Raw genomic sequence first — 13,049 nt, 5'->3', positions numbered from 1 at the left:
CAGACCCCACTGCACCCTATGTCTAGGGGGAGTAAGAAGTCGCGGCCCCCCCGCCCCCCCCCCCCCCCCCCCCTAAAAAAACGATCCAAATGCCAATGTTTCAAAAATAGATTAAGTCCACCCATCACATGACAGTGCTTGGGCCCGGCAAATGGCTACTTCATTGTGGGAAGGTGGTGCATAATGGGGAAGTGTCACATTTGCCCCACACACCCAAAAGCACTGCATTTTTCTGGTTTCCAAAGTGGCACATTGAACGCAGGAGCTGGGCCGGGTAGGAGTAGGCACCTTCTAGTGGCTTTTGCTAAGCAGAAGCATTCCTTAGAATTTTTTTGTCAGTAGAGTCGCTTTAATAGAAAATGTAATGGTGTACTGTAAAAAAAAAAGTACGTACCCCTTGGCCTCAGAGGCTGGTATTGCTCCCTTAGCAGAAATTATTTATTGAAGGTGTTTCTGTGACATTTAATTTTTTTACCACTTCCCCATACCAAATTTCTTCAGTGGTAAGATGTTTGTTGGTTTTCTTGCATGAAATGCACATTTTAAATCCCCCCCACAGCATTTCAAGATATTCAAATCAGAGCTTTGACTAGGCCAGTCCATAACCCTCCATGTTATCTTTTTAAGACATTCCTTGGTGGATGTAATCATTATTGTGTTGAAAGATCCATTTCAGGTTCCACTTTCAGACAGATGGCCTTACATTCTCATCAAGCACACTTTGATATGATGCAGAGTTCCTAGTTGGATTAACTAGTGTAAGATGCCCAGGCCCTAAAAGCAGCAGACTCAAACCATAACACTTCTACCACCCATGCTTCACAGTTGGTATGATGGTTTTCTCCTGAAATTCTTGCATAAAACTGATAAACTGTCTGCTGTTACAGATATGTCTTTTGATCCGTCGGTCCACAGCACAGTGTTCCAGAAGGCTGGTATCTGCCTATTTGTTCAATGGCAGGCTCTAATCTTTGCTCTAATGTTCTTTTTGGACAGCAGAGGCTTTTTCCTGGCACACCTCCAATACAGGTTCAATTAGAGCAATCTATGTCTGAGAGTAGATGCATGCACTTTGATACCAACTGTTGCAAGAGTTTTTCTGCAGATCCTGCAACCAATTTCGGGTTCTTGGAGACTTCTTTAAGCATCACATGGTCAGCTCTTTGGCTGAATTACGAGGGTCGGCTAATCCTAGACAATGAGCAGTTTAAAATCTGTGCCGTTTGTAGATTATGCTCCTTACAGTGAAATGATTGATTTCAAATAATTTGGCAATCTTTTTAAATCCCTTGCTGGATACATAGGCACCCACAACTTTCTTTCTGAGGGCCTTAGTCCCCGTCCACTGCATAGTGTTGTGTAGACACACGTTTCTTCCTGCTTGTTACCTGCATTTGGCGCACATCCCCATTAATTTCAATTGATGTCAATAGCAAACAGAACACTAAACCTTAGATCGCTGAGGTTTACATAAGACCAGCATACTCCCTAAGGCTGGGCGCACACCTTACAACCATCGCAAGACTTCTGTCTTGCGATGGTTGTAAGGTACTTAAAAAAAACGTACGATCTGCCTATGTTGCATAGGCAGATCGTACTTGTGATGATCGCAAGCCACGCCCCCCGAGGGGCGGGCTTCCGATGACCGCAATGCCGAACGGGCAGTGTGCGCTTGCGCACACCGGCCCGTACGGCTGTTATCGCACGGACATGCCACAAACCCGCCGAACATCGTACGATGCTCGGCGGGTTTTTGAACATGTCCGTAAGTTTAAAGTCGTGCGATCTTATAGTAGTAGAGGTCGCACGGCTTCCACACACCTTACGATCATCATACGATCGCGGGATTTCCCGCGATTATCGTACGATAATCGTAAGGTGTGTGGGGACCCTAAGGAGGTTCTAATCATTGGAACCTGATCAGGAACACCAGATTCTATTTACACAGATTTGATGTGGTGGAAAATGTTACTTTTACCAAGTGCTAAATCTGCATTTCCATTCATTTCAGTTATGGAGAACGTCAGTTTCATATTTTTTGTACACGTATCTCACCATTATCTGTAAGCACTGTTTAAATAAGGAGCCAATGTTTGCCTGTTTAAAATAGGATGAAAAGTCAACATTTACCATGGGGTGTACTTACTTTTTCACATGACTATATATGTAGGTGTGAAAGTGACCTTTATGTGACGTGAGAACACAGCTGGTTTGTCTACTTTAGATAACATTGTTTGCAGTTGGTAGCTAGATGAAAGAGGAAGTATAATAACCTTTTATCTTTGTCAAGCATTGTTGTTGCCTTTTTCTTGCAGTGCCCAGTCTTTGACCTCGATAATAATGTGGCTTTCACCGGCATGTATCAGACAATGACCAAAAAAGCTGCTATCACAGTGCAGGTGACTGAGTCTCGTGCTTTTGTTATTTTCTATCTTACCCCCCTTCATTTTACAAGCTTGAATGTTAGTGGATTTTTTTATTTTTTTTTAAAGAGCATATACTACCCTGTCATAACATCAGAAGTGTAATTGGTATACATACTATAGTTCAGGGGTAGGTAAACTCCGGCCCTCCTGCTGTGGTGCAACTACAAATCCCATTAGGCATTGCAAGACTCTGACAGCCACAGGCATGACTCCTTAAGGCAGATCATGATGGGATTTGTATTTTTTTCCCCAGCTGGAGGGCCATAGAATACCCACCCCTCTCATAGTTGCAATCAAGGTTTACTGGTAAGAATCCTTTTTATGTAGTGAGTGCTGCCTTGTGTCTGCCCATCACTTTCACCATCTGGATTCCCAGTGTGCTTTGTGTCTTTTTCCATGCTGCTTGATGTGATGCAATCTCAAATTCTCAAGACTACATATCCCATCATGCATTGCTTCCAGCAAGCAATGATAATGTTGCATTGTTCAGACAGTGAGTTGTAGTTCAGAAGGCAGGCTCTGTGATATTTGTGGCACTGATTAAAATTGTATCAGTGCATCGTAGGGCTGCAACCAACTAATCGATAATGAGAATAGTTGTCAATTATTCTCATTATTGATTAGTTGGTTGGATCCCCTAGCACTCCTCTCTACGCTGGGAGGAGAACACAGCAAGCAGTGGGCGGGTGCAATAGCCAGCCTGCTATTGGCTATTGCAATTTGATATGGCCAATAGCAGGCTGGCTATTGCACCAGCCTACTACCTGTTGTGTTTACATTCAGCTACCTTCTGTAGAATCTTGCCACTGGCAGGTGTCATTCTCTGGCTCAAGCTATTCATGCACCATGTGCTTACAATACAATTTATTTTAAAAAAAATTCTAAAAGGTGAAAAAATAGTCATTTTTGGTTTCAGCCTGACAAATTCTGCTGCGGGAGGTGCGTTGCAGTGGCGTTCATTTCAATGGCACTCCAAACACACCTTCCACCCTCTGGCAGGTGTGTTTGGAGCACGTTCCATTGCACTGGAACGTGCGATACCGCAATGCTGTGCTTTCCAGTGCAGTGCGATTGCCAACATTTGTGCATGCAGTTTTATTCTGAAGTGACCTTTGTTTGTAACACTGCATTTGTGTATTTTATTTTAAATTAAGGATGGGATTTATTGAATTTTTTAAATCCAATTAATCAAAAAAATAATCGGCCAACTAATCGATGATGAAAATAGCCCTAGTGCATAGAGGAAGTACATCCTATGGGCATCTTCAGTAAGTTTATAAACTTCTAGATGGAGATGGTCATTAGTAGTGGGATCAAACTCATGGAAAATTGAATATAGAAATACAGATTTAGTTTTAGTTTTTGACCATAGATACCATTTAATGGAAAAATATCTAATTTGCTTAATTCTTTATCTGTTTCTCTATATCCATAGAAGTTTCAGGTGTCACAAATTGTCTTTTTTTTGCTCTGGCTGTTGATTTTTACTAATGTTACCAGTCAATGTATGGACCTTGACATGATCTCATATGCTGATATTAATCCTCAATATGGCATAACGTATGTTAATGATTGGTGTCTGTGACATGGCTGTATATTAGTGGGGATGTGCCTCATCCATGTATGTGCTGGGACACATTTCATCAGTACAATGCAGGCTGTTGCTGCTATGTTAGAAGCTCATGTTTTACTGTTATTCTCTCGTCACCTTTCAGAAAAAGGATTTTAACAAAGGTGGTTTCTATGTCGTCGTTGTTGTAAAGACAGAGGATGAAGCCTGTGGAGGAGGCCTGCCTTATTATCCATTAGATCCAGGTATCTTTCCGTCTCAAGCGCTCGGTCACTTTATCTCTTAAAGGAGAACTGTGGGGAGAGTCAAGCTATGGGGAGAGCCGGCATGTGAAACTGCAGCTTTGACACGTCGGCTCTATAGATCGAGAGCTGAGTGATCACGATCCGCTAATTGTTCAGCTCTTGGTCTTCTCTCTGCAGAGAGTGATGACTGTCATTCACTGCTCTCCGCAGGGATTTTCCCCTCCCCTCTCTGTTCCGCCAGTGCTTTTTCGAGGGACAGAGAGGGGAGGGGGCGGGCACAGTTGGCTCTGGCTCTAGAGAGACAGAGCCAGCTGTCAGGCAGTGGGGTGAATCCCGACAATATTGCCAGGACCTTCCTGGCTGCATCATGGCTCTGTACTGTTATCATATAGCGCTCAGTAGCCCGATTATATGCTGAGTTTAGGTCACAAGAGGACAGTATTTGTATTTGCCCATCCAGTCCTCAGATTTGAACAACCCTCTCACGCAGCACAAACACCTCTTTCTTGTTACACTTATAGACTATAGAAGGAATATAGTGATGTCATCTCTCTGCTCCTAGCTTGCTGACTGGACAGCGATGAGGTCATCCCTCTGCTCACTCTGCTTTTTCCTCCTTTCAGTACAATTGCATGCAGCTCGCTTAAGTGGTCCCAGTGTTGCCCCTCCCTCTCCCAGTTTGGGTGCCCCTGTATGGGACATTGCATGAGGCTGATAGCAAGTAAAATAGGGGTACTTATACTAGCTGCATCTAAGTAGTACATTTATTGAGGTATTCATGAATATACAGGTGCATTAACTTGTGTCTTTATATCTGATATCTTTTATATTAATAAAAAAGCCGCAATCCCACCACCCTGCTGTACGGTGGGCTCTCTCTTTTATGTATCGCCCTCTTCTCATCAGCCTCCCTCTAAAAAACTCTGCTTATAGGGCCGCCTTCCCTACCTCTTATAATTCAGTGCTTGGTCTATAAGCAGCAGATCACAAAATCTGAGCTCTGTCATATGGGGGGCCAGCAGGGTGCCTAACAATGACCCTGAATTGACTTTCACGAAAACTTGCACATATAATTTGTGAGGGCCACGGTGGGGATCGGAGTAGCTGATGGAAGTGGGGGGCAGTGTGTACAGATACCAGAAAGTCCCTGCTACACATTGAGGAGGTGCGGTTGTGTTTATTTCATGCCAGATACACTTAGGGGTATATATTTAAAACATTGGAGAGCCATTGGCCCTGCAAATCTCTCTGAATGTTCATTCCGTGCGAATAAATGCACGAATCGAATGTTCAAATGTATTTTTGTATGTCATCTTGTAATACTGCATTATGGCCACTAGATGGAGGTGTGAAGCACAGGGAGTATGCATTTCTCTCCTATGCCCCTCAGCTCTATTTAGTGGCCATTGTTTTTGCAATTTGTTTATCAGTAGACCCCCTCTGAGTCCTAATGATTATGCTTGTTTATTTCAGATGCCCCTATAGAGCATGGAGACCGCCATAAAACGTTGGAAGTTCTGGTCAGCCCCGCCATTAGCAGTATGTAGATGGGACAGCGTTGGGGGATCTTTTGGTGTGTCCATGTCATTGTGCTTACGTTGTGTCTTTTCTCTCTCAGGGACGACTTATGTTGGTGGCATGGTGTTCTCTTTAGGGGTTTTCTTGTCTTTCTACCTGTTTGCACTGCTCATATACTGCTGGAATGAATCGAGGTAAGCACTGAATGGTAAATATCACCCAGAAACAAGAGGCTATCAAATGTTTTCTATCTCCCAATAGTAAAGGAAAAGCCGATATTATCAGTATGTCATCTGTAACATTCTTTCCCTGCTGCCTCATGTCATGGCAAGAATTTGTAAAGTAAACTCCACGTGATGAATTGGAGGGCTCGCTGGTTATTCCGTGTACGCCTCTGCATTGGCACGCGGCATCTTAGAAGGACAATGAGATTTCTGGGTGGCAGACAATGAGCTGTTAATATTGTGAACATTCAATGTCCTTCAGTATATGTGTAAAGATTGGACTTTCATTTGGACAAGTGAATATTTAAAGCAAAACTCCGGGGGCAAACTTTTCTTAAAGGAGAACTATGAGGTGAGTGAAAATCTCTCATCCTCTTAGTTCGAGAAGACGTGTGACAATGAAACTGTCACACGTCGGCTCAATAGATCGGGAAGTGAGCGAACACATACCGTCGCTCGCTCACCTCTCGATCCTGTCCCTGCAGAGAGCGGTGACCGTCAGTCATGGCTCCCTGCAGGGATTCACCTGCCCTGATCCTCCAGCGCTAAGTGGAGGAACAAACAGGGAAGGGGCGGGTACAGCTGGCTGATAGGCAGAGCCAGCTGTCGGTCACGCAGCTGGGTGGATCTCGAAAGCGTTGTCTGGATCCGTCTCGACTGCGGCAGTCTTGGTATACCGCGAGCTGGAGGAAAATAACGAATTTATACTCTCCCAATCCTCTGAGCCAGTTTGCTCTTAGACTTGTCCCTTCCGCCTGTGTCCTCCTCCGTGAGAGGAAAGTTCTCTCTCAGGTCTGCTCCTCTGCTCAGTGGGCGGGTGCAATAGCCAGCCTGCTATTGGCTATTGCAATTTTTAAAATAGCCAATAGCAGTCTTGCGATTTGATCCCGGCCGTTTACATTTACCTGCCGGCTTTGGAAACGAGTTGGCAGGTGAATGGGGAAGCGGAGCGCCTCTGGGCTGGTTGCTGAAGAGCTACTATTTAACTCTCCAGCAACTAGAAACTACAGTTATCCGGCACCTACCAATGCCTGGGAGCCGAATACATGGGAATGTACTGTACAGTAAACTCCATCATAAATGCAAACATTCGTAAGTTGGTTGATTGCAACCTGACGAGCACCTATACTCGCCAGAACCCTGATCCTGGCTGGCTCCTAGACCGCTTCCTCCAGCCTCTCTCCTCTGCTCTAGTAAAGGAATGTCTCTTGACATCCTCATGCCCAATACACTGTATAGAACGTGAGGAGTCACAGGACCTTAGACCACTGGCGCAAAGGGAGAGCGAAACTGAAGGGACCGGTCTAAGAGGAAGCTGAGTTCAGGGTTCAGTTGAGTATAACTTTGTTATTTTTGCCCCTAGACAAAATGAGCACTTAACCCTCGCAGTTCGGGGGTAGCCCCACTGCAAGGGTTAAGATTTGATTTGCCCGGAGTTCTGCTTTAACATATTGTTAGTGGACAGCTGTGCAGATATTTCCCAAAGCAGATGCTTTTGGTGGTCATTGCTATGCCATGTGTTGTCATGTGGCTTTATAGGTTACAGGCTGGATTATGTATGCCAGCAATATACACCTTTGAGCTCATGCTGTGATGTCAGTCACATGGAGGCTATGAGGATCATTTATAAATAATAAAGCAGTCTGCAGTAAACCCTTCATTTTGATTGGCTGCTCTGAGAAACATTAACAGCCTTTTGTAATAAAGTGTCAATTCCGAAGTGCCGTTCCCTCAGCCCATATGAGAGTTCACTTTTCTGAAGTCTGCACAGGGCAAGGCACAAACTAATTGGTCGCTGTGGTTGCTGCATTGGCGCCTTATAACAGAGAGCTGTAAATGAGCATCTAAGACAGGGGTGAGCAAATTTCATCCCTCCAGCTCTGATGCAACTACAAATCCCATGAGACACTGCAAGACTCTGACAGCCAAAGGCATACCTCCCAGAGGCAGTGGCATGATGGGGTATGTAGTTTTACCACAGCTGAAGGGTCTGAGTCTGCCTATCTCTGGTCTAGGATTTTATCTGACAAGTTAACAAACAAATGGGATACCCACTGCCTTGCTCAATTGTCAGATGATACGCTTCATGAATTATAGGGAACACCCTGATAGTGAAATATGAGGTCAGGATAACTCTCCCCGTCTAATGACTTCAGATGTCTATTCAGAATACAGGGACATTGTGGTACACTTCACCATATGGATCTTCTCACTATTATGTGTTTTTGTATCTAGAAAAAACAAGAAAGTTTTGCTGCATTCGGTCAGTGCTCTGAATGATGAAACAGGTAATTACACTGTCAGGGGGGAAAGCTGTTCTCATTTCACATAATTAAAATAACATTTCAAGTGTATCTAAAGAATGAAAATGTAATATATTATATCTTACCAGTCTGTAGATGTGGTGACTGCATTCGTTCTCTTTTTTTTCAGGCTTTTCCCCCCATTATTTAAACCTGGTAAGCATACCAGGAACACACTTCCTGTCCCAGGGTGACAACACTCAGCATACTGTATCTGTGGAGGAGGAGCGTTGTCACTCTAGGACGTGAAGTGTGCTAGGGCTACAGAACACCTCCCGCTGCTTTCTAGAACATGAGGTTAAGGTTACAACAGTGTTTTGTTATGACCAGCCTTTCAAGGAGGAATGAAATCCATTGTCCTGGACAGATTAATTGCTGCCTTGTGCTAGTCTATCACAGTGATCACATGATCGGGAAGCCCACCTCTGCCCCCGACATTAAAAACCCCTTAAAGGTGTTCTGAAAAGATTCACTGCTGCCATGTGGTAGCCTATCACACTGATCACATGATCAGGAAGCCTGCCTCTGCGCCCGACATTAGGAACCCCTTAAAGGGGGCCTGAGAAGATGAATTGCTGCCTTGTGGTAGCCTATCACATGATCAGGAAGCCCGTCTCTGCCCCGACATTAGGAACCCCTTAAAGGGAGCCTGAGAAGATTAATTGCTGCCTTGTGCTAGCCTATCACAGTGATCACATGATCGGGAAGCCTGCCTCTGCGCCCGACATTAGGAACCCCTTAAAGGGGTCCTGAGAAGATTAATTGCTGCCTTGTGCTAGCCTGTCACAGTGATCACATGATCGGGAAGCCTGATTCTGCCCTTGGCGTTGAGAAAGGACCATCTCCTGATGGCTGGAACAGGATTTAGTAAATGGCACTGTGTTGGATGTCAGAAATATAAGCCAGAAATGTACATGGCATGTAGACGTATAGCAGTTCACTTAGCAGAAATATCTTCTTCCTACATATGAATTGTGATTTAACCTGTCATTATTACTTTATTTTCCTGCTTCTGATGTTCACCATTTGCAGCCTCATTGCTCGGTAAGATTTGTGGGGAGAACTAATATTGCAGGGGGAGCACTGAATACCCTCAAGTGTGATTGAGAAAACCTTGCAGTGCTGTATGGCTTCTTCCATATCACATACCCATTCACTAACAATATTTCATTCTCTTGTGTGTTTACTTCCTGTGTGTTTTTTTCACAAATGCTTGAAGTGACCCTCCACTGATATCTTCATCTGATACTAATGAGTTATAGGGCCACCACATCTGCTAATTACAATTCCACCTCTTTTCATCAAATCACTTAGAGATCCATTTGGTTATAGCTAGTGATGCACCAAAAAGACATTTTGAAACCAAAAAGAAAAAATGTGAGGCCGAAACCGAAAATGATTTCTTTGGTAACCTTTTTAATTCTTTCTAAAGATTTAATTTAAATTTTTTTTTTCTAAACTTTTTCTTTAATATATTTATATATTTAAAAAAAAATATTTTAATTTTTTCACTTTATTGTTGGGGGGCTTGGGGGGGAAATGTCAGGGAACTAAACAGACCCCTGATATTTCCCTTTTCAAATAGAAAAAGAGATTGAGGACTCTGTCCTCAATCTTTTTTTTCTGCAGCCCCTGTTATAAATGAACAGGAATCCTCTATACTGAGTGTTCCTGTTCAATCATACATTGTGGAGATAGTATGTTTACCATGTCCACAATCATGAATGAACAGGAAGTGATGTAGAGCACTTCCTGTTCATCCATAACTGGGGACACAGTAAACATACTATGTCCTCAATTATTTACAAGCACTCAGCGATCACTGATCGTTGAGTGCTTGTACCCGCTCTCCATCCTGACTCGCTGTCACAGGAGGCAAAGTGGGCGGGGCAGGGAGGAAAGCTCGGTCTATTTTGACAACGGACTCCCCCCCACCCCCCCTGCACCATCGGCCCGGCCTCCTGTGACATCTGTCTCCACCCCCATACCGCTCTCCTGATCTGTCGCAGCCAAGCGGGGCGGTCACCGCTCTGCCTCTTCTGACAGTTTCTTTCCTCCCTGCTGGACGCTGCGCTGTGTTAGAGGGGACTCAGGGCAGCGCCAAGGTTGTAGGAGAGAAACTAGACATGCACCACAATTTTGGCCGAAAGATGGTACTTTTGACGTTTTGCCAAAAGTGCCATTTCGTCCGATATGTTTCGGTGGCCGAAATTTCGGTGCATCCCTGATTATAGTATCCTTTGATTCCAGGCATATCCTTATTCCATTCTAAGCCCTGATAAAGAGGGAGTGTTGTTGACTCTGGAAAGCATTGGCTTTTTTTTTTTTTTTTCCTCGAATTGTGAACAATAAAAGGCACTTTTGGACTCTTTCACCTTTTGGTTTGGTGCCCTTTATTTCTAAGCATTGAGTCACTTCTGGTTACCCAACAATGGGCCCTATTTTCTTACTAGTGACAGAGAGTTTATTTGCAAACTTTCCTGCATCTAAAAGGTTTCAGCGAGCATCGAAACTTGAGCGCCTCTTAAATGTGGAGAAAACCTATTTCTGGGAAAGGATCAAAACTGCTATTTAAGAGAGGTTTATCCTCACTTCCTGTTCTGCTGACGAGGATTGAACCAGACAGGAAGTAAAGGAAAATATACAGCAGGGATACAACCAGAAATAAAAATCTGACAGGAGTCTGTTCCAGCCTTCCCCTACGGTGCAAAAGAAAAACATTTCTATTTCCGTTGCTGTTGGAGAGTTCTCGTCACTTCCTGGTGGGTAAAACATTGTCACCAGGACAGGAAGCGGTAGCAGTAAAAACCTCACGGGAGTTCTAACCATTCCCCACACTATCCAAAAATGATGACAGAGAAGCCCGGTGCTGTGTTTATAACCTACAGAATAGGGTTTGTGGGAATACAAAGATCCTCTTGAGAAACGATGATGAAGATTTCAGTCTAGTCGGATCAGCTTGGTGATATATTGCTGGAACGTGTTCATGAAGAAGGCTGTGATCTGTGTATTGGGAGAACTTTATCAGCTTGTCGGGCTTTTCTCTTGCAAGGAACATCACAAATTATAAATATAATAATGGGAGAACATTTCTTCTTTATGTAATACAATAGTCTTGCGACGGCATAAAATGTCACAGCAAAAAGTTTCCCAGCACACTCACCAGCCAGCATGCAAACAAACCTGTCTCACCGCTAAGGTTAAAAACAGAGGTTTAGATACAAGTCTTCTGCAGAAAATGTGAAAGCCGCACCGCCTCGCCACGCCAAGGCACCTCCATATAGTGTGGTCCTCACTCTAAACTATCAAAGTCTCCATCTTGGAGCACATGGGGCAAAAGATCAAATTGGGTGCAGGTTTGTCAGGAGGAAGCCCAACCCCCTTAAAGGCACAGGGACGCACAAAGGACCCTGCACATTTTTTTTTTTTTTGCATGCTGGCTGGTGAGTGTGCTGGGAAACTTTTTGCTGTTAATGTTTAAAGCCCTTCCATGTGCACCTTGCTGTAAAGCTGGTAACAAATTGATGAGTGCGTTCGCCATTTGTTTTGCTTGACATAACATGTCATACATATGATGGGATTCACCTGAATGTTCAGACATGTCGGGTGCTTTCTCACAAATTGCATCCAGCGTCATTGGCATTAACTCCATGTTGAGGATGGACTTGGAAGGGTTAATCACAGAGCACAGCCTTTATGACATACAAATGGTCGGTTATGTGTAATATAAACCTCCTAAAGGTGTTATCACCTTCCTGTTATCATTGCATTGTCTGTGCTTTCAGGGAAGTCGCCTACAGCACAAAAATATGACGGCTGTGGTTACGGCTCGCTGGGTAAGTTTATTAACGCTGTAATGCAGTGGTGAGCAAACTCCGGCCCTCCAGCTGTGGAGCAACTACAAATCCCATGAGACATTGCAAAACTGACAGCCACAGGCAGATGAATTGTGGGATTTGTAGTTTCACCACAGCTGGCAGGCCAGGCTTTGCTTTGCCTACCCCTGATGTAATGTATGGATACTTTCCACAAAGTAAAAATAATACAGTAACAGAATGGTTTTAGTCATCCGCTCATATGTATTTAACGTGTTTAAAGCCAAACTTCAGACAAACAACTCAGATGAAACACATATATTGGGAGTTGTTGCCTGCCAAAAGATTTGTAATTGTTTCTACCCAGTCCTAAAATTTACACGGCTCTGCCCCATAGTACAGTTCTACCTGCCAGGGGAGGGGACCTGAGCTTTTCCTGCTTCAGTTCACTTTCACATACAGGTTTCCTTTCTGTCCCCTCCCTTTAATTGGACAGTGTGAGGGTAAGCAGAAGACTGATGAGCTCATCTCTCTGTCACTTTGCTCTTTGACTCTTCCCTATGAGCATGCTCCTAGCACTGCAGCACATTAGATCTTTGTGCGGTCTCTGCTGTACAGGGACTGTAAAGGACTGAGATCGAATCAGATTCAGGTACGTACACTGCATTGCAAAAAATAATGATGTATTAACTCCTTAGTGACCAGTGATGTCCATAGTACGTCACTGGCACCGGGCCCATTTAAACAGACTCCCGGCGGCTAAAAAACTCTGTTTACAATTGTAAAGCCGACTGTTGGCTTTACAATATAATCGATCTGGCGACTCAGCTTTTGCCAGATCGCTTCTCTGGGCCGTCCAACACCCCCCGTGTTTCTCCGGCTCTGCTGCCCCTCCTACGGGCCCTGGACCTGCTTCTCTGGTGTCGGGGGGGGGGGGGGGGGGGGGGG

At 44.3% G+C, this 13,049-nt stretch overlaps 1 protein-coding gene across 1 annotated transcript in view; it reads left to right on the top strand.

The window, feature by feature from the left end:
- Nucleotides 1-13,049, top strand: part of SIDT2 (SID1 transmembrane family member 2) — a 45,185-nt gene that overhangs the window by 15,856 nt on the left and 16,280 nt on the right. Inside the window, 6 exon segments of the mRNA XM_018568635.1 lie at nucleotides 2,316-2,399; nucleotides 4,142-4,241; nucleotides 5,715-5,780; nucleotides 5,860-5,955; nucleotides 8,140-8,271; nucleotides 12,072-12,122. Coding sequence (XP_018424137.1) covers nucleotides 2,316-2,399; nucleotides 4,142-4,241; nucleotides 5,715-5,780; nucleotides 5,860-5,955; nucleotides 8,140-8,271; nucleotides 12,072-12,122 — 529 coding nt within the window.

The sequence above is a fragment of the Nanorana parkeri genome, unplaced genomic scaffold (assembly GCF_000935625.1).
Source record: "Nanorana parkeri isolate BGI_ZX_2015 unplaced genomic scaffold, ASM93562v1 scaffold1222, whole genome shotgun sequence".
NCBI lineage: Eukaryota > Metazoa > Chordata > Amphibia > Anura > Dicroglossidae > Nanorana > Nanorana parkeri.
Note: the sequence above shows the minus strand (reverse complement) of the source record. Positions and strands in the feature narration are given on the sequence as shown.